Source organism: Aulonocara sp. 'chitande type north' Nkhata Bay, linkage group LG7 (assembly GCF_057382095.1).
Source record: "Aulonocara sp. 'chitande type north' Nkhata Bay isolate Kocher_YH1m ecotype deep benthic linkage group LG7, A_spYH_male_GT1.1, whole genome shotgun sequence".
In the NCBI taxonomy this organism is placed as follows: domain Eukaryota; kingdom Metazoa; phylum Chordata; class Actinopteri; order Cichliformes; family Cichlidae; genus Aulonocara; species Aulonocara sp. 'chitande type north' Nkhata Bay.
In genome coordinates, this window is record NC_141350.1 from 24298601 (window position 1) to 24326144 (window position 27544).

General features: G+C 36.8%; 1 protein-coding gene across 1 annotated transcript; it reads right to left on the reverse strand.

Annotated features, from left to right (window-relative positions):
• Positions 1-286: 286 nt before the first annotated feature.
• Positions 287-27183, reverse strand: kitlga (kit ligand a). The gene is made up of 10 exons (XM_086299560.1): positions 26872-27183; positions 11531-11641; positions 10954-11010; positions 10001-10153; positions 9204-9384; positions 7255-7299; positions 6236-6333; positions 5933-6039; positions 3664-3727; positions 287-3580 (listed from the first exon to the last, which is right to left on the reverse strand). The coding sequence occupies exons 1-9, from the start codon at positions 26884-26886 to the stop codon at positions 3697-3699; spliced, it is 798 nt and encodes a 265-aa protein (XP_086155686.1). The 5' UTR covers positions 26887-27183; the 3' UTR covers positions 287-3580; positions 3664-3696.
• Positions 27184-27544: the final 361 nt, after the last annotated feature.

Sequence of the window (27544 nt, forward strand, 5' to 3'; positions counted from 1 at the left end):
ATTCATAACACATTATTGTAGGCTTTTTCTCAAGTTATCATTGGAACACAGTTTAAATCAGACAATAACATTTTACAGCATAATAACACAAATGCAAACAGTATGGAAGTATAGAAAATTGCCATAAAAATCTAATTGTCCAAGCTTTTCTTCAAGAATATTTTAGAAATTTTAGAAAAATGTACTTTCTTCCAAAGTACCTAAAGCTCTTTCACGCAAGTACTCAAAATGTGATGTGTGGATTCACATGACATGTGGATTCCTAATCAAGCAGATTCTAAATTAAAATTCTTGAACAAACAACAGATAACAGCTGGGTACATGTACTTTATTCATATTTCATATATGTTTGTTTACAATTATACAAAAATACAGAATACAGTAGAGTTTTCACCCAGAATACCAACCAGGCATTAATAACATTTGCTTTTTGGCACCCAGACTTATTTCCTGCCTAGAGCCATTTGACTCACTCACTGAAGATAGATGGACTGAATGACTCGCACACTCAAAAGCACTGTTCAGGATGCATCAGAACACATTACGACTCACATAGGAACAGTATTAAAGGGCAGTCATTCTCTTGACTAATGCAAGAAATTGCTTACTTTCTGGCTTCCCCGCATTAGACATACTGCTGCTTATGGCTCTTGCATAGACAGGAAAATGGGAGACCATGTTTTTTTTTTCTATTTTTTTGTTCACAGCTTAGACCTGTTGCAGCTCATTATATTCAAAGACCATGTATAAAAGCAACTTTTGACATAGTATACCTTGTTTGCTCATTTGTGGCTAGAGAAGCCCGTATCTCTGTCAGAATATTGGAAACTGCGTGTAATAGTCTTCATGTGGAGAAGCACAACCTAAAGGTAACTGTAGAGAAAGTCTCAGGTCTTAACTGCCATAGATATTATACTTCAATACGGTTCAAAAATGCATCCTTGAAAGGAAGCAACTGACTGAAAACTTTGAAATTGCAATACTTTGTCATACCACACGTTTAGATATTTCCTCTAAAAGTACTGTTGGTGTAGACTACACGGACAACAAAGTGTTATACTTTTTCCTAACACAGACTCGGCTCGCCATAAAGAACATGTCACAGGAAATTTGTCATGATCAAAAGCGTTCCTCAAAAATGCATTTTTGAACATTTTCTTGCAGTTCAACACTAAAAACAATACCACACGAAAAAATTCCAGCTATTGATGCTGAAAGGTAAAGTTGATCTGAACTATATGAACACCAATGTGGTATACATAAAAAAACAAAAACAAAAAAAGCAAAACAAAACATATATTTAATTTTGCACAATATACTCTTTACTCCTATATGAAAAAATTCCCAACATATAGTCCCAAATACACAGGAAACAAGCAGTTACCAGATTAAAAGTTTCCTATAGGATATAAAGGAGAAAATGTAACGTGGACAGAAAAGTTAAAACCACTGCAGTTTGTTCAGCCATTTTAGTTTTCACATTCTGAAACACTGCTTTACTAGATCCAAATCTTTACTGGGCACAAGTCAAACGAACTTAACTCTCAGTTAAAAATAAAAGAAGAAGAGAGACTGGAACTCCTGTCTGTTATTTTTGTCTGCCCTGTAATGATCTCGCCACTCTGCTAAAACACGGAAACATGGAAGGGCTTTTACATTTCCACACGAGTCACTCACACCAACTAAACAAGGCACAAAAACATGAATGGACATGGTACAATGTAAGACCACATATGTAAGAGAAACACTCAAACTAGATATAGATACTGATGTTTGTGTCCTGCCAGTTATGTCATTGTCAGGTATGTGTCTGATGGGAAAGGTCACAGTCAGTGTGTCCTAATCACACTGCTACCTCTTTATTGATTGTCATTAAAAATATTCATAATTACTTGACTACAACCCATCATAATTTATTGGATTCCCTACTTTGTCTTTGGGCAAGGCTGTGAAGATTAGTTTCCTTTTTAAATAGTTTAACCCTGCTGCCCGTTTCCTCAATACTGTGATAAGTTGGCGCAACTTTAAGGCAAAAAATTCAATATGTGGAGAACTTTGTGGATTATAAAGGTAAGGGGCATTTTTGTCAATTTTTAAAAACTCATATCATCTGTTGACCTTTATTAGCATTTTAATTTTGATAAATGCACTTACTATTTCATCAGATTTTCTACGAGTGCTTTTCCTGTGCAACACTAATTCTGGCAGTATTGAAAGGCAAAGTAAGCAAGAACAGACGAAACCTTATGAGTGAACAGTCTACACTTGATGAGCCTGATTTACGATTACATTTGGTTTTTGAACAAACAGTTTAAAAGAAAGATAGTTTATCATAAAAATCTAAATGCTAAGGTCTTTGTTGAATATTTCTGTTTCTGTCTCAAACAATTTAGTGTTTTTTCCTTTGAGGAATGGCCATCAAGAAATCTCTTATGTAACAGTTTTTGCCTTGCAAACATAGATGTGTGTAAAGTAAAAAATAAAGGCATTGTCGAACTAAAACATTTGCTAAGGGAAGCCGGTTGCTGTCTTATATGTGCCTGTCTTCTATGTTCTGAAAAACTCACCTTTAAATAAAATAAAATAAAATAAAAAAGATATGAATCCACAGACGTCATCCCTGATACTTGTTAGCAGAATGTCATTGCAGATTTTAACAGTCTAGATCTAAGTTAGTCAAAGCAGCATATTCTGTATACATGTGTTCTCACACATTCTAAATCACCCGAATTACATATACGCACAACAACAACAACACCAATAAGAAAATGACACTTGTTTAGGAGGAATATGTTTTGGGGTTTGCGATGTGTTAGTATACAGAACCTTTTTTTCTTCTTCTTTTTTTTTTTTTTTTAAATGTGTGGCCCTTTAGTAATGGTGCTGTTAAATGACTTAACTTCAGACATTATAGTTGCATGAACAGCAGCCACTGAGTGCTGCCACCAATAAATAAATACATCATATATCCCCATGGGTACATACTGTACTTAAAGCAGATAATGTGACTACATCTTGGAACAACAAAGATTAACATTATTAATCTTAAGGAAACCTTGGAGGCAGAGGAAACTGTGGAGCTGCTGAAGGTGTGGTTAACATGAGGGTCACCGGAGGTAGTAATTCAGGTTTAAGTTCATACATACAAGACATAACCAGCATAACACTGGTCACCTTGTGGTATGTTCCTTGAAAATGAAGCGGCAGGCCCAAAAACAGCCAGACTGAATGACACGCTGGTAAAAAGACATAGCTTTCCCCCAAAGATCTGTCGATCCAGCAGATTCTGATGAATGATTAGTCGGAGTCATAGAGTCCCAGGATGAGTGTGGAACAGGAGTTTATAACAGCAAATATCTCACTTTTTTTTCTCAAAAGCATGCAGTCTTAGAAGAAAGGCAAGCTTATCCGCATGATATAAGTGTGTGATTAAACCAGAACAGTCTCGGTGATGTAATATGCCATCGTGAATCTGGAGAGCAGTCATGAACAGGCCTTTCGCCTCTACGGTCTCACAATGGAATTCAGCTTCGTGTTTTCTTTTCACCCTTAGACACCAACAGAAGAAAAGGGTAGAACCCTGTGAGAAAGGAGAGTGAGATGAGGTTTTAGAGCTTTTTGAAATGTATTTGCTCTTATTTACAGCAATGTCAAAAATCTTACCAAATACACCGAAGAACACCAAATGCAGAAGCCTTACACTATTTCAATGACGTTCAGCATGTTCCTGCAGTTGAACAGACAGACATTATCTTTCAGTGAAAGAAAAAGAAGAAGCAGAAGAACAAACAAGAAAAGACATCAAGAACAACAGAGATGGCTTTCACATGACAGGAGTCAAGGTTGGTACAGTAGGACAACGTGAGCAATGCAGTCAAGACGCTTGAAAAGTGTAGGAAAACTACTTTTGTCATTTTTTTTTACTAGTCCTGGCAGTAAATATATATCTTCAAACCTTTTTCTATGATGTGAATATATACCCCTCCTAGCTACTTTATCAGGCAAAATTAACTAATGGAACTTAATCAATCACATGGAAGCAAATTAATGCATTTAAGCATTTAGACACAGTCACGGTGACCTGCTGAAATTTAAACCAAGCATAAGAATAAAAGGTGATTTAAATGAGTTTGAAAGTGGAATGTTTGTTGGTGCCATGCTGGCTGGGATTTTCCCCACACAACCACCACTTCTAGGGTTTACAGAAAATGGTCCAAAAATAAGAGAAAAGAAAATATGCAGTGAGTGGCAGTCCTCTTGGTTAAAATGTTTTGTTGAAGTCAGAGGAGATTGGTCTGATTGCATTCAGTTGGTTGGTAGGTTACAACAAGGAAGCATCATATTTGAAGAAGATGGCTACAGCAGTAGAGGCCCGCAAAGATCGTATCTTCTGTCAGATAAGAACAACAAACTGTTGCAATTCACACTGGCAGAAACCGGAAAGCGCAAGGAAAATTGTTTCCTTGTCTGATGGTTTGGCAATAAGACAATCAGATGGTAGAGTCAGAAGTTGGGTTCATCACCATAAAAGTGTGCATCCATCCGACTTTGTATGAGCATTTCAGAGTGTCGGTGCAATGGTGCGGAGCAGCGAGCGGTCCCCAAACCCCAGGTCACAGACCCGTACCGGAGTCGTTTGAACCGGGTCGCAAGAGTTGAGGCTTGGGTGTGAAATTTATGGTTTTTGGGGGTCTTATTAATTTTTATTGATTTTTTAAAAATCATTTTTATCGTTAACTAGGTTTCCCTGGGTCTTTTCCTGTGTATTATGAATAAATCTTTATTTTGGTACCGGTACTGGTTTTATTTTGTTGTATTTATCCCTGATACCTTAAAGGCCGCCAAAATATTGACATAAACCGGTTCGTCGCGCAAAAAAGGTTGGGGACTGCTGGTGTGGAGCATATTTCCTTGTCACACTTTGAGCCCCTTAGTATCAACTAAGCATTGTTCAAACACAACGGCCTAAATGAGTGTTGTTGGCGACCATGTTCAACCCTTTATAACCACAGTGTGCCCATCTTGTGATGCTTGCTTCCAACAGGATAATGCGCCATGTCACAAAGCTCAGATTGTCTCAAGCTGGTTGCATGAACATGAAACTGAGTTCAGTGCACTCAAATGGCCTCAATATCCACCAGATCTCAATCCAATAGAGCACCTTTGAGATGTGGAGATTTTCATCATGGGAATGCAATCAGGATATTTGCAGTAACAGTGCTGTGTCAGTCATGTCAGTGCTATCTTCAGCCAAAATCTCTGTGGAATGTTTAGTACATTGTTGTGATGGACTAGCACAGAGGTGTCTCCTAAACTTTTTAATATGGGTGGCAATATGAGGGTTATATATATGAGCGACACCCTACAGTTAGGTGAAAAATTACCTTTTTATTTATTTTTTTATTTATTTTGTGCATATACTTTTTAATTTAAAATAATGACTTATTATTTTTTGTTTCTTGCCATTGTGCAACAGTTAGGCTATTGACCTTCTTTAAAGAGTCTTGACTACACAGTGATGATATTCTATGAAATATTTCTATGAAATCAGGGGACTTACAAAAGAGTGAATATGAAGGAAATGTAAAAAGTAAAGTAGCAGCAGAATTTGATACGAGTCCAAAGCCTAGGCCTAAAAATAGTGTAATAATAAACACACAAAACATTTTCTACTACTAAATTCACAATTTTAACAAAACCCACACCTCCAATATTTCACTGCAAATTTGCTATTTTAGAGTTTTCATGCCTGAAGTAATACCTTTGATCTCTGTTTATATTTTTTGTGAATAAATAGTACATAATTAACAGACTGCTTGCTCAATCAGTTTTAAGCAACTAATCCAGCTGCAGTAAGAAGTCAGAGCATTATTTTACTGCTGCAAATTTGCATTGCCTGTAAATTAAAAACAAACAAACAAAAAAAGCTCACTTTTCTGATATTTCAGTATCTAGTGGAGGTGCAGTCCCTTCTGTTCCTGTGAGTCCTTCTTCTGCAGGATTCTGTTGAACATCGTCCTGGTTCCTCCGTGATCTGACCTGTGCCAGGTTAGAAAATTCCTCTTAATTCCAAAGTTCACCACAAGGATCAACGAGGTGTGTAGAACAATGGCACAAAGTTGAAAGGCTGCCGCCAGCTCTCATAAATTCAATGGAACAAAGCACGACTGTATCTCTCGACATTTTCATATCTTAGGTACTTCAGCTTAGTGTTTGAGGTCAAAGGTTGGCTCACCTTCCATACAAGCAAGAACACGATGGCTAAAAGTGGAATGAAGAGTAAGGAGAGAAGGCTTCTCTCCACCACCTCAGGCAGGAGTCTTTGTTGCTCACCTAGGATTAAAAGGACAAATTCTCTTAAAAATTACTTAAACTATGATTAAATATTAATAAATAAACTTTTTCTTCAGTGATTTCTGTTTTTTTAATAATTAAATTTTCTTTGTTTTTACCGTGAAAAGTAAAGAGCATCACCAAATAAATATTATACCGTACCTTATTTCTTAGTTCTTACTCTCTTTAACATAAAGAGCATTTTGCGGCACAAACTACTGATAATGTGCAAAGATTTTCTTGGCATCCATTCAAATAAAATACTGAAATTTAATCTCTCTGGAGGTTAATGTGGTTATCAGGAAAGCAACAGTAAACAAAAAGAAACTTATTATATCACCATGTTCTTGATCTCCCCCTTCAGTGTTTCTGTTGTGTTACTACAACCACTCTGCAACGCACTTACACTTCACACTGTAACGAATGTTTATGAATCAGTATTTAATGAAATGTACATTCTGTCTGCATTTCCACGTGCAGTTAATCAAAACACTGACAACTTGTGAAGATGCAAAGCCCTGCAGGGGTTTTAACTGAGTAGGCAGGTAAACACTTAAAAGTTTAAACACTTAAAATGTATTTATGAGTGACTTATGTATGTATGTATGTATATATATGTATATATTGTACTATTCTTAGTTAGCGTATTGTCTGTCTTGTCTTAATGTTGGTTTAAAATGGAGCACTGTAACAAAAAATAATTTCCCCCAGGGATCAATAAAGTATTCTGATTCTGAAAAGGACAAGGCGAGGCACATGATGAGGAATTTGCCCCGAAGAGCACTGCTCATCAGTGACAGCATTCTGAGGGCACTGGCTTACTTGATATCAAAAGTGGAAAAACACTGCTGCCCATTTGGTACACCAGCTGGACTGGTTTTGCAGCTCTTTTTTTTTTCTTGCAAATATCCACAGACTTACTTGTGTTGCAGTCATTTGGACACGGTGGGCTGGTAGTGGGGGACTCTGAAGGATAAACAGAAAAACACAAAAGAGATGGATTCAGAGTTACCAGAAAACACAACAAGACAAATGAAAAAGTGACATAAAGGGATGGAAATTAAGGGAAGAGAGGAGTGTCAACATTTTATTGTCAGGTGTTAAAAAGGCACCTCAACACCACTTTTTCTACTCTCCCCTCAAACACGCACAATAGAGCTCATCCAACCACTCCGCAAAAGAAAAGCCAAGCGCTTGGGAAGATTGCTCTGTATTCAACGTGTAGACAATCAGGTTTCGGCTCTTTTCTTCCTTTTCACATGTGCTACCTTGGGACATCTTCCCTCGGTCCTGTGACTCAGCCGTGTCTCTATGGGCCATCTGACCGCTGAGAACATTTTTCAGCTCTTATCTTGCAAAGTTCTTGTGAAGAAATAATGGTTTGTGGATTAAAAGCTTCTCCAAACAGCCACAAGAGGTCTGTCCTAAATAAAGCCTTTTCACTATATTCCTAAGAGGGTGGCTGTAGTTTTACAAGCAGGAATGAACTTGTGACGGAAATGTTCAGGGTTTAAATTTATTTTTTGGGAGGGCGTTTTCAAGAGTTAAGGTTAGTTTCTGAACGCTGCCTGCTTTCCCACACCTTTAACTTATGCCTCGGGTTTGTGTGTTTTATTGTTCTCAGTCCTTAGTTTAGATTCTTTTGCAAATTTATATTCTTGTTAGTATAGTTATAACATTATTTTTTTGGGGGGATTATACATTTCTCTGAGTTTTAAAGTTTCCTTTCCAACTGTGGTTTTGACAAGGCTTAGTTTTAATTTTGTGCAAACTTCTCTGGGTAATCTGGTATTAGGTATTAGACGCGCTCGTGCTGTGTAGCCCTTTGGTTGCTAAGTATTAAACTGACTTCAAATTATATCATGATATACTGTAATATATCACATATGAAAATGTGATTAAACAATCTTTCTGCTTGTTACTGATCATCATTAAAAGTAATCCTATTCAGTTATTCTTTATTATTGTTATCTGACTTATGAGTACTAAACAGTGTTCTTTACTTTCAAGTGATTATACCTTCTTCAATTTTTCTCAACATTAATGAATGCAAATTGTTGATACAGAGAAAGTGGTAACTTCATAAAATGAAAAATGTTGTGCAAATCTTAAATGCATATCTTTAAGGGCACATGTAGAATATCAGGTGCATTACAAAGTGATCTTAACTGTGAAACTAAAATGTGAAAAATATGATTATCCTCTTCTGACATTTTTTTGTTTTTTGTTTCCTTGCTGACTCTTTTCATGCAGAATGAAAAAAGATGAATTCAAATTCAGATTGCGAAATCCAGACTACCTTAAAAACATCAGCTTCGTCCAAGAAAAGCTGGACTGACTGATAGATATTTTGCCAGTCTTGTCATTTATTGTAGTGTGCTTTGGCTTAAAGCATCACACTCCAGATGGAGTGAACACGAGTGTGCAACATGCAGCTTGTTGTGGAGGCGTTACAACTGAACTTTTGCAGAAACACCTGAGATATATTAGTTCAAATAGTTCGACCCAGTGCTTTTTTTTTATCCTTTGTTTTATTTTAATCAATAAGAATCTGTAAGAGGAAATGCTGACTTAGCATTTGACCACTGGCTCAAAAAAAGATCTACCCTTTTTTTGTAACATGAATTAAAGGCAAACACAAATGAGCAAACATTTATATATCACAAATGGCCTTATAGTAAATTTTCTGCAAAACCCAGTGCACAGTAGCTACAAACATGCTGCAATCAATACAAACTTTGCACACGAATTCAGCAATAAAGCAACAAATCTCACACCTCAATTAACCATTTAGTTTTTCTTCATTTATTAAACTAATGAAATTACACAAACATGTCTAACAACATAAAAGTGTTATATAGAGTACTCACCTTCTGAATACTCGTCTATTAATGGTGGGTATGGTGAGGTGGGACAGGGAGGAACATCACAGTCGTGTGCATCTTCTTTATTCTGTGCAGCTCTGAGTAAATCTTCGATGAAGTCAAAGTATTGGTTGGTGTCAAACCTCTCTTCCCTATAGTGGCACTCAAAATCAAGCATGATGTCATTCTGGAAATACAGAGACACAATTTTCATTAAATACATTTATTTCATTTCTTTTTTCCTTCCAAAAAAATCTCTAATTTTTTCTACACACATGCAATCTTGCGCTTTTCTACATATTATCACATGAAAGTGCATGACTGTGCAAATGCTTCATGTATTTCAGACATTCAGTGTACTGCAGCCTTTCATGTCTCGCTTGCAAAGCTGGTGTGAGAATAACTTGTGAATTAACAGAGTAAGCATCATGACTCCTACTTTCTGAACCTAAACCAGTAGCGACCATGTATTTGAAACAGACTATATGCTGCGTAATACCTGTGAGAATGGGTAACTCTTTCAAAATGTTGAAAACCCATTTCTACCCATATTAAATGAAAATCATGTGACTAAATGCATACCTGAAGCTTGCATGCTTTCGTTCTTTCTTTTTTTTTTTGCAGTCCAAAAAAACTTCATCCAAAATCATTCAATTTAAATAATTAGGCCACTATATATTTTGATTATGTGTTTTTCATATACATTATCCAATTATATATAATGCACATTTCAACAGTGTTTGTCATGGATGCTGGATCTGTAATAAAAGTGGTAAAAGATAACCAGTAAACAATGAACTTACCAGATCCTGCATATGGACCCTTTGTTCTTGGAGAATCTGAATGAATATGCTAATGTTCTCTTTATTGGATGAAACGTTTCCAAACTTTTCTGATAACCTTACTAAGCTTTCCTCCAAATAGAAGATATTTAATTTCATCCAACACATCCCAGCCTGGAAAAAAAGGAACACATATGTAACATGAGATGTATGAACTGTGTGATACATACATGGTATAAGATAGCAGCATAGCTGATGTGTTTACTGATAGTTTGACATGGGGATGTAGCTCAAAAAAGGTAATCATTGTCAGTGAGTTCATCGTCTTATGGCTCAGTCATACTAGAGTAAATGGCAGCCTTGGAACTAGGGAAAAGTGGCAGTTGCGGTGACCAGCTGGTCACCCAGAGGTTGAGCATGCGTCACGTTCAATCTCTGAGTAACCACTTTCAAAGGCAAGGTAATTACATAGGTAAGAAGCAACCAGTGTCAAAACATTTGTGGTCCAACTGACTCGAATCATTCTCAGACAGACTGTTGAAGGTTTGCCAATAATTGCTGCCTAATTTATAAACACAGATTGTTAACGCACTGCAATTAGTCTGAGTCTATGTGTGGCGTTGAGTGCAGTCTGTGGCAATAGGGGACTTGACTTTGCACTTTTGTTCACCTATAAAAGTTAATTGCTGTATTATCACAACAGATTCTATGTTATTAACAATTTGAACCAATCCAATTGCAAATTGGTAGCAGACTGGTTTCATCTTATTGCTGATTTATTACCATCCTGACACACCCAAATCAATCCAAATATGCCAAATGACTCAGAGTGGCCATAAACCTGGTTCACCTCTTTGAAGTAACAACGTCAAATGCAAGGACAATTAAAGCATTTTTTTTGTGCTTATCAATTTGCTAGATTTGTCATAAATTTGGTTACTGCCTGTTCATTGAAAGATGTCACAATATCTTACCTCTTCTTTAGGAATGTACTCTAGAGGAATTAGGTAATCTTTAGGAATATTTTGTCTCTGTAAAAAAAAGAAAGTACATTAACATTAAACTGCAGGCAACATCATAAAAACATGAATTTTCATTCAGTTTGAAAATTTGTGAATTTACTATTATTGAAACCATGAACACAAAGACTTGGTGAAACAACTACACAGCTTTCTTTTTTGTTCCTGTTCCTGTTCAGGTGCTAACTTTCTTTTTTCTCCTCTGTTGACGAGTAGTTATTTAAAATATATATTCTAGAAAGATAAACAGGTAGTTTTTACATTACACGGTTAAGTGATGGCAGTGATCAAATATGGTTCTCTGGAGAAATACAGTGTTTGCAGCTGTTTGACCAAAGACTTTCAAGATCTGCCACTGGTTTGAATACAGTTCTAATGCCTTTGCATTGTGCTTTGTGTGTTCATTTGACTATATTTTAATAGCTATAATAGCTTTAGATTGTTCAGTGGTAGCCTGCCATGTATAACATACCAGAATAGACATTTAGTTTAGAATTTCTCAAATACAGTTTAATTGGAGTGTTTCTCTTACCAAAGTGGAGAGTTTAGCGATGTCATTGGTCACTGGGTTGACGTTAAGTCTATCTGAATGCACCCCAAGCGTAATGAACAGCAGGAAATGGACACAGACGTGTATCCAACTCTGCAGGTCAGAAGGGACAAACATGTTTTGGCAATTAGTTACATCTTCAACATAAAAAGCCATTTATGATCAGAATCTCATGTGAGACATTAGATTAGAGTTTCACTGTACCTAAAAAGCAAAAGCAAAAAAAGTCACACTAAATCAGATTAAGAACAAAAAGAGTGGGTTTTGCAGCTGTTCCTGCAACTTTCCAAGATTTAGAGTTGTTGGTGTTTCCATGCTTAACAACTCGGCCTCCCAAGCCTTTGGCCATTACTTGCACAAAGATGTGTTTTCTCTTATAGAAGTCACCAAGAAATACAATTGGCAATGAAATATGACAATTTTACAGCCATATAATAAATGTGTATTGCCAATGCTGTGTTGAGTACTATTCTTACTGGCTAGTCTTTATGGTGGAGACACATCAAAGCATTTTACAAGGACGTGTAATGTCACACCTGCAATGTTGGATAAATTACTGTCTTTGTTCTGGAAAACCAATTCAAGTTATGTCTTAAATCTATGCAAAGGTCTTAAAGAATGCAATAAAGAGTCTGATAAGATGACTAACAGAATTCTTACTCAGAGGACTGCTTTCAATTTTCACTTGCCTTCTGTTTTAACTGGCAGTTGCTTTAGTTATAATAGTATTTTAGTTCCTGGCTCTTCTTTAACTTCTAGCGAAGTGAAAAAAGAAATAGATTCTCTGCCATGCTGGAACAGAGTTGGGTAATGACACAGTACTAGATGTTATTTTTATTTTTCAATGACAAGGGATTTTTGTTGTCATTGTCTTACATGTTTTAATGTTTTTATGGTCTTGTCAGGTCGGGGTAGATCATATGGGTAGCCAGAAAAGAGAGAAAGAGCTACTTTAAAAGTCTTGAAGTTTTACACACACAACCCAAAAAACCCCATCAAGTATCAGCATACTTATATCAGGTCCGACTGTGATTAATTATTTTAAATTTGTGTACTTAAATAGAAGATATCAGATGCCAAACGTTAACCTTTTAAAATTTACATCCTTTGGATAATATCCCTTTTTGTAATATTGCTACTTGCCAAGTGTTAAAGTGATTGGAAACAGAGTGCTGCCATTTAAATGAGATATTTGTTCTTAAAAACATATGTCTCGCAGTAAGAACAATAATGTAAACATAGCTTCTTAAAGTTACTCTCAGGCTCATGAAGAGACAGCTTGCAGTCTTTTGGCTGACCTGCTTCTTATGCAATGGATCCCTAATTCTCCTCTCAGTAAAGATGGGGCCAAAAAGAAGGAGAGCCCAAAAACACATTAGTAACCTTCAATGTGAACTTGCTGTTTGGTGGATAAAATTTTAAGTGTTTCACAAAGGGAACTATGCCACATCTAATCTGGCAACCTTTATAACAAGATTTTGTTCTATTGTTAATGATGATCATACTATTTTGCAACAACTAACTGCGGCACAGACCTGGACCATCTACATTTCCCTGCCAGCCTGGGGGTGAGATCAGTAATTTTCAAATCTTCAAACCCACCAGTGTTCCTCCTGTTGCTATATGTAAGTCACAATAAGCCACAACAGGAAGCCAGTGGAACAATGATCCATCTACATCAGGAAATGCTAAAGGAAAAGACGGAATGTAATTCAATTCCTTGTAGCTTGTATCATCCAACTATTGTCTTTAAATGGAAGTCGGGGTTGAAAAACAAGCAAGTTTGTTGGACACTTAAATTCATGAGTTATGCCTCAATCTTTAACCTCTAACCATATTTGTATAACAAATGAGGGATAATAAAAACAGAGTTCCCTATCTACAACTAAAGTACAATGTTGGGATTTTTCAGCAAAGCAAAACCTGATGTTTATCACACAACATCTCAAACCACTCCAATACTCTTGTTTTTTGTCTTTAACATACTGTCTGTACAGAATGTGTGCACAGTGATGCTCATGAACGAGAAACAAGTGTATCTGTTGTCTCCTTTAGGTTAATGTCCAGTGTCCAGGCTGCCCGTAATTTCTTTAGTATGGATTACATGCAGAAACTTGCTACAGTACCTGAGTGTATGGAGTTACAGGCTTATAGTGAATTCAGCAGGCTAGAATCCTTAAAATTCCTCTTCAAGCCACAATATCCATCTGTTTACATTTCTTACATAGCTTAAGCTTACATAGCTTAATGGACATGCTCACTATATAGAAACATTTTTTTTAAAAGATGATTCAGTGTGTCAAGTGTGCAGTTGTTGCTCATGCTGTAATAAAAAAAAAAAAAACCCTAAAACTTCACACAGACTAGAAAGCATCCCATCAAATTTAAGTCAGTGAAAAGATTATTAAGAAAAATTTGCTAATTATGTTTGGTCATTAAGGACATTCAGAAGACATGTTATCATTTCACTATCAAGCTAGTAAACAGCTAACTGTTGTGCACATGTGGACCTCCTGTGACTGGTTTGCTATTATCAACATTATAATTTCTGAATGTTTGCAAATGTAAATATACTAACAAATAAAACTAAATAATAATAAATAAATAAATACAACAACAAAAAAAAGAAAACAAACAAACAAAACATCAGCAAACACATCAGGTGGGGATGTAGTCACCATTCCAGGATCCTTATGAGACAGATTCATAACCCATGAAATAAATTAGCTAAGCACAACCAATCAACGAATGTTAGACTGGGTGTAACATGTTAAAGAACTCGATTAACCTCTTGGTGCTGGAAAGTTAAGTGTCTTTCTGAAACAAATCTTCATAAGATTTATGGTTAGATTGGGCTGATGAGGGGACTAGGACAACTGCTTCAATTATGATGGTGGTAGAGAGACCTGACATTTCTGTATAATTAATGCAGATCCTATCACTATCCAAGAGGTTTTTAGTTTTACATCATATTATTCTATGAAAAGGTTTACTTAAAATGGAAATTGAATACTTGAAATAGAATATGATGATGGCCTTTTGAGAGTGACCAGAAAATACAGAATTTAAGTATTAAAACAAAACATAATTTAACGTTTTCTTTTATTGCCCGAGTCAATAAAATCAGATTATGTAATTGGTTAAAAGGAAAAAAGAAAAAAAAGAAGAAAAAAATCAAATGGTAGGACTCCTAGATCTGGATTACTACCAAAGTATAATTAATTGTTTCTTTGCTCCAAGGCTGAGCTGTCTTCCTGGATTAGGAAAACCATTCATGTGTTACTTATGTGCTGACAGAAGAAAAAAAGAACCCAAATTGTAGTTTACAATTCCCATTCATATTTATAGTACAACTCTCTATCATTTTGATTTTTATTCAGCAGAGGTTTAAGAGCAGACCTACCATTAAACATTTCAAACAAAAAATAACAACAGACGCAAACCTGCTTAAATTTCTGCTGTTGGATCAAAACAGCTGTTGACTTACTTTTGTGTGTTGGCAACACAGGAAGGAGGTACAGACTTACGCAAGGACACAATGTTAAAAAAAAAACACTGTTGAAGAAATGCTGTGCAACAAGAACAACACTGAGATTTAGCTTCACTTTTCAACAATTTTCACTGTTAAAACCTTGTTTTGTAAAACAATTTATTTCACCAAGTAGCAACTGTGTGGGACAACATTGCAACAACTATTGCTACTATGTGGCTACTTTGAAGAAAATAATATAAAGATACTGGGAATTTGTAAAGCTGTGTGTAGAAATCAGTTGGTGCACGATACTGCTGCAATAAGTTCTATTTTACTTGAAGACGGTACGGTCATGGAAATCTAAGTCCTCTAAATGTACAATTTGCAAAGAGAGTGACTGTAATTTATGCACTCTGACCAAAAGTTATTTTTACAGTGCACGATAGTGGAACCATTCCTAAGACTATCAGTGTAATCTGACATCCATGTAAAATGTAATAGTATCATATTGTCACGTAGTCCATAGCATATACACCATATTTTTACACAACTGTATCTTATCGTGAGCGGTCTAATTTCAACAATAAAAATATATGGGAACTATCTTGTTAAAATAATACACACCGAAAAAACAAACAGATCTTGTTTCTAAAAGTTCCAGAAAGGCTCCGGAATTCCCAACACAGCTCAGGCCAAACATATCAATAAACAACAAGGCTTCAGTACCGACAGCACTTTGACTTACTTGAACTCGGTCATCTGAACATTTCCCTGATGCTTTCTGATTGACTTTCAGACAGAAGACACAGCTGCACTAACAGGAGATGAAAGTATCTCCCATGCACAAAATTGCATTTTTCTGTCGGACACTTTACAACCACTTTTTGTTTTAACAGTATCAGAAGTAGTAGTAGTAATAGTAGTATTATCAGAACCAAAATCATTGAATATTAATTCACAAGCCTCCAAAATAAAGCCCTGTTCTCCATCATCAGGTGCATCACAGTTCTTGAGGCCTGCTGAAAGCCTGTTTTCTGTTTTCATTATAATGATGCAGATAATGATTATCCCGTCTGATTTTCCATCACCACTTTGAACCCGATGCCTAATTAGCTGAACAGGCTCTCCAGACTGCTGGGCTCGTGGCCCTGTTATCCACGTAATCTCATAAAAGCAGAGCACAGTACCTTGCATGACATTAGTCTACCATGGCAACATGCAGCCTGTTGTGTCAGATAGATGGACATTTCTCATAATCTTTTGCCTACATCACTGTTTTGAATTTTGCCATTAGTCATTAGTTCCCATGTTTTGAAATGAGGATTAAAACAGACCAGATGATGAAAGATGGGGAGGGAAAACACCAGGCTGCCGTTTCTGTCTAGATGTTCTTGAGTTGATTCAGGTTCAAGTTATCCGAGGGTTTCCAATGAATACCCTGGAATTTTTTTAAAACCTTTAAATGTGTTTTGTGTTTTTTTTCTTTTCTTTTTGTCAAAGAATATGTTAATTACTACCAGCTCGTTCTCTTCCTGATTCAACTCATCAGGAAGTAGTGTAGTCAAATTTTTATTCTGGAGCTCTGTTTTTTTTTTTTTTTTACCTCAAAAAACAGATAAGACTTTAGAGACTGATTGAGAAATTCTAACTGCTGTACAAATGGAAATAATAATTTTATAAATTTACCTTAAGGTATAAACCGTAAAAACCATTTCCTCAACTATGTCTGACACATTTACAAGCGACATTTGTCTTGAGATGATAACTGTCAGACATCTGGGTTTCGGGGAATATTTTGCTTCCTGTTCAACTTGACAGCCCAAAGTACTCTACAATTTTGTCTCAGTACCCATTCAGATAAACTCTTTTCCTATAATTACATATCAGCTACACTGTTGAAATGAGAAGCAGAACGATTTAAAGATTAAATTTAAAAAGAAAAAGAGAAAAAGAAAAATATATCAAAGATTATAGCAAGTGCACAATCCGCTAAAAAAAGTATAGCTATTTTGTCACAAAATTAAACTGTATCCTATACACGAAGAGACATAACTTGTTGAGTAAACAGTGAATTTCATTGAGGTTGATTTAATGTGGATCTATAACAAACCTAATTTGTTATATGGGGCTATTAACCCAGTTGGCTTGAACCGACTGGTGTAGCCCTACAAATAAACAGCTAACAGCTAACAGTTAAATACTTTGAATGGCTTAGAAGATAAAAATTACTTGATCTGTTAACTAGGTCTGATGGCTTACTTTTTAATTAAAAACGTACAATAACGTCACACAGAAAGGTGGTCTCCAGAGGCCAATTTATTACCAGCAGCTGAGATCAATTAAACTACTATGGCCACAAGTAGTGATAGCTAATGACAGATTTTCAGAGAAATCGCTCATTTAATAAATGAGGAAAACAATTCGTTTCGTTGTGTGTGTGCCATTAAGCATATGTTGTTGAGAAAAACAGGAAACAAACAAACCTATTCAAATGTCTAATGAGATCAGACCTTGCCAACATTTAGGTAGAAATTAGACAACCCCTGCTGCGTAAAACAATAGGTTTCAGAGATGAAAGAGCACCAAATGTTTCAGTCCTTTTAACCAAATAGCATCAACGTATGATTGATCTGGAGCAGATTAAAGGCTTTAATGATGAAAACACAAATAATGATCTTGCTAGGAAATTAAAGGGTAATACAGAGAAGAAGCCAATCTGCAGGTGTCTTTTGGAGACAGTGAAGTGTCTGCTGTTAATGTCATCTTTAGGGCAAAAGTCAATCCAGACTTATTGCTGTATGACACGACAGAGCAGTGGTCAAATCAGACTACTGTCGCTAAGACTTGTCCAAACATATGAGCATGTGCATGAAGAATTAAGGCTCCCATTATGGTAACTTACTGAGCACACAATTTATTTATTGTTTATTTATTTTACAGTCAAAGCTATAATTTTAAATGTCAAAACAAGCTTGTTATTTGACCAAATAGGACATCCCTTGAATGCTACATCCTTAATAGAGGAGATGTTGAACTAAACAATGCATACTTTTAATTGCAATTATAGTGCACCGTTTGTGTACAGCAGGAAATCGCATCTTGCTACTGTGAAAAAAAATTCAAAAAGGGAGGAAAAGGATAAAATGGTGCTGTGTACTCTACAATGTTTTTGTTGGAAAGGAAAAGAGTGGGAAAAAATGTGTTTTATGATACTCTTACAATCCCTTTATATAGCCGCTTATCAACAAATAAGGGGTTAGACAGATCTGGTTAATATGCACTTACTGAAGAAGGGGAATTTTTCCTGGCCAACAAGGAATCTTGAGTTGTGCAACTGTGCATTTTTTCAGATCATCTTACAGATGTAGGTGATATATTTTACACCTTCTCACCAAAAGCTTGACTAAATTTGTACAACATTTTCCTCATAACAAAAACAATCATAATATTTTGAACTTGTGATTCATTCTCGAATATGTGAATTGGTGGTCCATAGTTGTCAGTTTTATGGTAACCGGTTTATAGTAGATCAGTTTATCAGATTCATATACTTTCAGATACTTTCAGACAAGTAGATCAACAGCTTCGTTGAAGGGCGCCCTGTACTTGATGCTGTTAAAAAGCAGTCTAACAGGAACAAGGAAGTATAATTTGATTACAGTGTGAAGCAGAGAATTCAACCCTGACTGAGATAGAGGTACAGACATATTTTCCAGTGACTAAAAGATAACAAATGCTCTCTCCTCAGACATCAAAAATCATTTTCTGTTGCATACTGAACTGCACAGACAGAAATGTTCAGCTGACAGTATGAATTACAGACAGTATACAATTCTTCAATTAAAAGAAATAGATTTTTAACAAAAGATTTAGGTTTCCAATTGTAGTTTACTCTTACTTTATTGTTTGGGAAAGTGGGAAAGTATGTTGCCTCCTTTTGTTTTTTAAAAAAAATTCCAGTGTAGTTTAGCTTTTGGTTTTGTTGCTAACCACTGAACACAACGTGCCAAAAAATGATCTCCTTGTGGCTGGGCGTCTGCATTGGGCTGCTCATGCATCTTTCAGTGTTAACGCACTGGCAATCTAGTGGCAAATACCACAAATGCAAATGAGCTGGAGGCAAGGGTCTGTGTTGTACGAACATAGAATTTCCCGATAATAGAGAAATTGCAGAAATAAATTTCGGCAAAAACTTGAAAAATTATAAACTTTCTTGGAGATTGCACAACTGTATCTCATTTTGCTAAACAAGAGGTGAAACCAGATATTTTTATTTACATGCTTAATGACCAGAAATGCAACTTTAAAGTTAAGATTAAAGTTAAAAATTGGACTTCAAAACAGAATATTTGCCATATCGATATCTTGTTGCTACTGTTTTCCTTGGGGGCTGCTGAACCTGGTCCAGACTGAATGTATTGGTAAATCGCAACCCGTTGAGGGTGTATTAAGTTTGGTTAAATTCATTTTATATAACCAAAATCACTACAACAGTTGCCTCAAGGCGCCTTATATTGTAAGGAAAAGATCCTACAATAATACAGAGAAAGAACAAACAATCAGATTGCCCTCTATGAGCAAGCACTTGGTGACAGTGAGAAGGAAAAACTCCCTTTTAACAGGAAAAACAGGCAGAATTAGGCTAAGGGAGGAGAATCCATCTCCCATGGGATGAGGAGAGAAGGATAAGGATAGGATAGGAAGGATAGGACAAATTAATTCATTAAAGATTTAAGCTACCACTTAATGGATATCAGCATTTTTATACTTTATTTATGTTAGATTACATTCAACAGAGTTGAAGTTGCAGATCTTTAGGGCAGGATCAGTAACAGTTGGTTTTTGACTTCAAAAGATTTCTTTATTCTCCAACTTACAGTATTTTATGGGAGAAGTATAAATGTTAGGTGTCACTGTATATTTTCAAGGTTGTTAATTTTAGTCCTTAGAATAAAGAAACTGAGCTTTGGTAAGTGGGAATTTTACAAATAGTTTGGGGTTTAAAAGGGTTCTGGATGTAATATTAAATTCATAAAACTAGTCACATTAAAGCTGACAGCAATTGAAAGTGACATTCCCTGAACCACAATTTAAGTTCACCACAGAACATGTCAGCCTTAAAGTAAAATGGATATGACAAAACCCACACACATTTCATTCATGTTTCTTAAACAGCCCAGATGACTAACACTGACTTTAAATTCTATGACAGTTGTCCTAACTGATCATGTGGAAACTTCAACTTGCAAGCTAATAGATTGGAAACACGAGGGAGGAAAAAAGCAGCATCATCTTAATACCCCCTAGCAACTGTTCTGAATCAGATGTATACCACAGATGCTCAGTGATGGGATAATTTGCGCTCGTAAAAATATCTGAAGGGCCTGTATTCATAAGGGACACTGAATTATAAGAGTTCAAGGCAAGATGCCATTCTCAAATGAAGAAAGAAGGTCCTTAAAAGAGAATGGACACACATGTGCAACCACAGTATGAATAGTGTGTTAATTATATGAGATATTTCTTCAGAGAAAAGATGAACTAATCCACAAAACAGATGATGTGTTTTCACTTATTCTGCGAAAGCTTCTTCCAAAAAAACAACAACAAAAAACAAACAAAACAGAAAAAAACAACCCAGAAACCATATTAACTAAAAATCCTGCTTTGACGCAGCAACAACTAAATCCACACACAAACTCTAGTTTAAAGGCAACAGATTATAAGCTTCACAATTGTGAGGTGTTGTGACCTGACAGCAGGAGTTCACTACTTTCAAAAGAAATTGCACAAGAGTTAAATCCAAAGCTCATGGAGGTACTTAAAATGATGTTATAGATACTCTTTGAGAAACCTTAATCCCTAAATGTAAACCTTTAAAGCGCCAGCTCAACCAGATTTTGACTTTGCCTGACTGTAGACTGTAACAAGCAGATTAAAGAAGGTGAAGAAAGGAGAGGTTCCTTTATTAAGAAGCACTGTGGGTCCATAGCTGATTCACACTGTGCACATATGTCTCTTGGCTAAAGAAGAAACCACTCTGAAACACTTTGCCCTGTGGGAACAGGCATACATTTCAACAGAATTACAGAGTCTGTGGTGGTGAGAGCAGAAGCTTCCATCATTTATTAATATTTCAAAAGAAATCGATTGCTGTTTTAAAACTTTGTGGAATACTTTCAAATTTCAATTGCAATTTCTCTGCTCCAAACACTCCAAAACCAAATCTTTGACATATTTAATGAGATAAAGCACAGCAAAAACCATAAAATCCACTTTGGGAAGCTGCAACTGTTTACCTTTTGTCTTGCTCTTTATTGGTTGTGTTTATAAATTAGTCATGCAGTCATTAAAATAAGAAAATGAGATGCAGAAATGTCTCTCCAAGCAGTTGTTTAAACTCAACTTCTCGTTGAGAAATAAAGTTCTGAGACTAATAAATCCTGCAAGGCCACACACAGTGCATCAAGTCTACACTTACCAGTCCAGTACATTATACTAAACAGCAAATAAGGGATCATTTGAGACAGATTTTTGGACTTTTAAAGAGGGAAAATGAAAAAGGGCTGCTACTAATTGCTGCTACTAATTGCTTCTGACAAATAGATCCCTATGGTTTCTGCTCAAAATATTTTGCCAATCTACAGAACAGACCCATCTGCTTGGCTCTGGTCATGTACCCTCTTCCTTGTGACGGTAATTTCCCCAATAATGTTTGCATTCACATGACATCAAGTCACGGCGCCTTTTGTATAGAGACCAAACCCAGGTTTGATAAATCGTTGAACTGATCCAACCAGTCATTTCAGGCTTGCACATCAGTTAGAAAAAGCCTGCAGGAATTCCTAACTGACAGACCTCAGCATGAAGTGGTTAATGGATCAGAGTTCTATAAACATTGATTTTAAACTCTCAGGAATTGCTTCAATCATGTTTTCTTTCTCCTTGCTGGCTGTATGAGCACCTTGTGAAAGGTCTTCTACACTCTTGCATAAAGACAAACATACTTAAGGTCATCTGACACATAAAAGATGACTGGAAGAGAGGAGCTCAGCGGTTCTGTATCCCAAACCTCACTGAAGTCAAGAATGATTTTCAAGCAGGTATAGACACAGGCACCTTTCTAGCAAAATATTGCACTCAAAGACATGTGCCCTTCATGGGAGCGTTAGGTTAGACAGGGGATAAAAACAAGGCCTTTGGTGAATCTGGGACAGGACGTCTTGTTCCTGCAGAAATAAGACATCAAACGCTCAGACACGAGGCCTGGGCTCTGTGACAGAAGAAAATCCTGTAAATCAATCCAGGTTTGCAGCGTTGCTTTTATGGTGTTGCTTTACAAATCTTTTTCAACAAGGGCAAAGTCACCATTTAAGACCATAATTACACAGAGCTGTAGAGCAAAATATAGCACTTTGCAAACAAAGAAAAATCACACACACTCACACGCTAATAAAACATAGGTTTGGTAGTCATCTAATAGCTGTAGGTTTAGCTCCTGTACATTCCCTTCAATATTGCTGATGTTCTGAATGGTTTTTATAGGTGGAAAAAATCATTTTGAGAGAACAAGCATTTCTTTTTTGGCTCCAGCAGTTTTTGGTTCTTGAAAAAAGGCTTAAATTCTAGGAAGTACTGAATTCCTCCTGTTTGGACCTGGATGGTGCATATGGGGTGAGCATTTTGCAACTGAACATCAGCTCTGTCTTCTTTAATTTTCACAGTTGCTGAACTGTGCAAGCTTTGTCTGCTAAAACATTGCTTTTGGCTATTTCATCTTCTTCACAAAAGACCTTCAAATTGGTCCTTCAGTTCTATGAATGTCCCCTGATTGAGGTTTCACTTCATTGGGCTATGATGAGATTAAACATGTTTGCAATATCAGTCTTTAACCACTAATACTCTGATATGAAGCAATTTCAGTTATACTCAGAGTCAATTATTCAAGCATTTCCCACAGGGCCTAAAAACAAAATAACAACCAAAGCGGATTCATTTTCATTTTCATCAATAACATGTGATCCTTAAGATAAATAAACCTCTCCAATCCCATGCAACCTCGAGTTAGGTGGCTCAATCATCACAAGTTACTGCAGAGACCAGCGTGCTCATAAACTAGTTAATTCTTGCTGTCAAATAAACCACAGCACACAGAACTTTATTCTAAACTTAAAGGCATTCAGATTGTGTTACAGAAGAGCAGGTGGGAAATGATTGACGATAAATCTAATCAATGTAATGGCGCAACAGTTAAAAAATAAACCTGACAGGACGACTATCTGAAAAACTATGCAAGCATTTAGATACGTTCAGTTAAAATGCCAAACAAAAGTTCAGCAGTGATGAGTGTCATTCACAACAAAGCAAATAATATGTGGATAGATATGCAGTGATGCATGGGCTGTGATTAAAATGTGAGTCATAGGGTCGACTTGATATGCAGCACTGACAAACAGACACTCATCAGTAGCGTGAGCTACTCATGTGTTAAACAAGACATTAGCTAACATAACTGGCAGCCTACCTGGGAATTTCAGTGATTTAATGCTTTATCTTCATAGGTGGCATAAATTCCCTTGGGCTGCTGATGTTAATGAATGTGAAAGAGCCAGTGGAAACTAGTGTTGACTTTAATATAGTCTGGTGCGGTTTCTAAAAAGCCATAAGCATCTCAAAGCACTAAATATGTCATGCAACAGCAGCAACACCTCGTTATGCATTGAATGGATTTCACACAGCCCAGCATGCGGGCTCTAATTTAATGCTTTGTGTTTCCTTTCCTGCTGCTAATATAATCTCATTGTTAACTAATTCATTCAGCTGTGATTACTGGAGAGTGTAATTCTGACACATTAACACCCACTTTGCTACAACGCCTACCTGCAGCATGCCTTCTGGAACATGACACAGTAAATCTAATTATTCAGAGGCCTGTCATTCGATTTTGTGATTTGTCTTCAAGTCAGAACCTTCAAGTTTATATTTCCTGCACATCAAAAAAAACAAAAAAAAACAAAGATAGAGATAGAGAAATTTAGTTTACTTGAGGGATTCGATTGCATGCTGGTCCTCAGCAGGCCAGAGGCCACAACAATAAAGTAGAAGGAAACTGAGCCTGGATTATGTGAGCTGTGGGCCTTTGGATTTACAGCCTGTGCTGGACTTGGCTCCAAAAGCCAAACCATGTGTGCGTCTAAATTATCCTGGTGCTGAAATACTCCAGTGCCTCTTCACCTGCCTTGTGTCACTTTATTTGGATTGAAATGTTTAATCTGGGCAAACAACACAGTCAGTATACAGGAGGAGACTGTAAAACATCGCAGGGATCTTTGGAGGAGCAGGGAGCTACTGTGCAATACCTTTTGTGCAATACTTTTGTAAATAGTCAACGGTGCAATAGACTCAATACTTGAAATGTGCAATTCACTTGTATTTTTATTTTTATTCCTATTTATTCTATTTATCCCCTTCGTATATTTTATTTATATTGTCTCTGTATTTATATATATGTGTGTGTGTATAACTCTGTAACTTCTGTCGGTGCTGTGCTTTTTTGGAAATCGAATTTCCCAGAGGAACCCACCCGAGGGATTAATAAAGTTCTATCTTATCTTATCTTATCTTATCTGGAGCTGACAAGATGACTTGTCGAAATGTTAGCTGTCTGAATATTTGGCTTTAATCTTTCAATCTTTCTGCTGAATTAACAATAAAAAGCTAAATTCCTTAGTGTGTCAGGAAGGGCACAGGAGACCAGATACACAATGTCTCTCTAAACCTCACACAGCTCAAAGCCCCGCGTGGCTAGCATCAGAAAACTAGCGCTCCCTACTGGTGCCAAATGTTCTGTGGTGTGATGCAACAAGCCAGTACTCATGCTTGTTTCCCCACATTTGTGTGCCATAGCTTGTTTTTATGAATGCTCGAGTTTATTCAAAACTCTCTGACAAATGACACCTTTATTAAAGTGCATTTGAAACATATACTAATCTACTGCTACATGCCCTAACATTCGTAAAAATTATGAGAGGAATAAACAAGGAGCTCTCCATCGCCAAGGAATACCAGAAATATTTCAGTTTTTTCAACAGATTTGATACATATAAATAAAATAAATAAAATGTTTATTTTATTTTCTACTTCTGATAACAGAGGAGCACACCTCAAACTGCTGCAATATCAGTGCATGAAGAAAAGATGGAAGGTGTCCAACCACACAGCACAACTTACTGTATAACTTCATTAAAAAAAAAGAATAAAGGAAACTGCTCAGAATGAGATTAACTGTGGCAGACATGCCCAGCCTTAGTCTGCGAAACTTCAAAGACGTCCCTTATGCATGGACATACACGTACACACCCTGGTATATCCATATTGACATGTTTCATGTCCTTTGATTTATTTATTTTTTAATCTGATTTAGTCATTAATATGGGCTTAAACTGCCAAGCAGAGTGAGGCTGAGATTAGTCAAAAACCTGAAATGCACAGGGTTCAGTTACACAGCCTGGAGATGAGATTTAGTTTAAACCTTCCTATGTTTAGTTTAGCCAACAGGCGCAGCACGCAGATACCCAAACTAAATGCTTTCCATTTCATGCAGCAGACTTCCTAACATCAAGATATAGTCATGGTTTCTAACAATGTAAACGGGCTTCAATTTAGATGAAATGTTAAAATTTTGTATAAAGCAGTTGCTTGTGCTCAGATGAGGACCTGCCGGTATAGATTTGGAGGCTCAAATCTTTCATGGCGGGAATAAAAATGACAGATTGGTAAAATGCCAAAATTAAATAGAAATTCACTGATTTGCCAAAAGTAATGGTGATGTTAAACTGTGCATTTAGTCTTCTGCTTGTAGCCTACAGTTTTCAATCAGCCAGGTCATAGGTCAGAGATTACAGTGTCAAGGCTCACAGACGGAGCTCGAAGTGGACCTGCAGCGCACATAAAGCAGGCTGATGAATAACCTGCAGTACATGGAAAAACGGCAGATAAAAGAGCATATCAATTACCAGAAAACAAACAAAGAGCCACTGACATATACACACATAAAGAAATACAGTGACACGCTGTCCTACACTGCACCTTAATAACCTGGGCTTAATTTACCTACTAGTGATTTGTGTCAGCCTGGCGAGGTGGATAAAATATGGCCTCAACATCAAGCCGTGTAATTCTGCAAGCATCACCATTCTCACTGAGTAAAGTAGTTTTACTCTTTAAACTACAACTCAAACGGAAACACCGTCCATTTACGAAGGTGTGCATGCAGCAATCATAAACTCTAACCTACAGGTTGAAAATTACTTAACCACCATGCGCTTCACGCATAAGTGCAATCATTTTAACAATTAGCGCTGAATAGTTACGCACGGCGCAAACCGTTCTCAGAAGTGAAGGCTGAAGTGACAGGGCGGCGTGGTTAAACTTACTAATCGGGGTGCAGTGAGGACGCTGCTCCTCCAGCGAAATAAGGAAGACGCAAATGTGCCACAGTCATCATACAGTGTGCACAGGTGGAACATTTTTAGCAAACATAACTTTAAGGAGGAAATCAGGTTTGCCATTTGGCAACCAAATCAAGCCACATCACAGCGTCAAAGGAAGGAAGGAAGCGGGACCCAGACGACTTGATCCCGCTGTCACTTATATCCTGTAATTAGTCGGAAACATGTCCCGTCGGTTTATTCAAATACAACGCAAACTTGTTAAAAATAAAAATCGTGCCCGATCTATACGGTTTTCCGGTTACTCGAGAGCAGGAGAAACAAGTCCCGCTGCGTAAGCCGCAGATTAAACTATTTATTCCGCAAAACCAACGAACAGACAAACAAAAACATCTACTTACTTTTGACTTCTTCATATGGAATGACAGGAGCAAATCCAGTGTGTCCGAAAGCCTATTTTATTTTACTTCTACGGGGAGGAAAGGGGTTGTCATCATCCTGTGTGCACATATCCAATGCCCAAGTCAGCAGTATCCAAGTGGAGGAGAAAAGGAAAAGCCCAAAAGGAGAAGATCGGCAAAAAAAACGTGATATTTAACTTTTAAAATGTGCAGCCTCTAGGCTAATAATGTGTGGCATATAGCCCAGCTATCTACAACATAGATCCAGACACTGAGCGCTTGCAGCACAGGAGCGGGACAACGCGCAGAGGGAGGGAGTTAAGCCTTTATAATGATACGTAAAAAAAACAGTCCAAGAGCCGCCCTCTGACGAGTTACAGTGTGAAGAGGTGCTCTCCAAACCACTACTGCCACTTTAAACATATCTGCTATGAAAACAGTCTCGGCGCTTCTGTAAGGTGTTTTCCTAATAGTGCGTTTCTTGAGTACTAAATGGCAATTATTTTTACGCTTGAAGCCGTGCTTGGCCTGTTCAGTGTTGATAATATAATGGCAATAGTAATTATTATTGGAAAGCTTTAATACGTTTTTTTCTATGCGGTTTTATTACTTAAGCCTACCTCCTGCTCTCGACTATGTCATATGCTATGCAGACGTCGCATCGTTATATGTA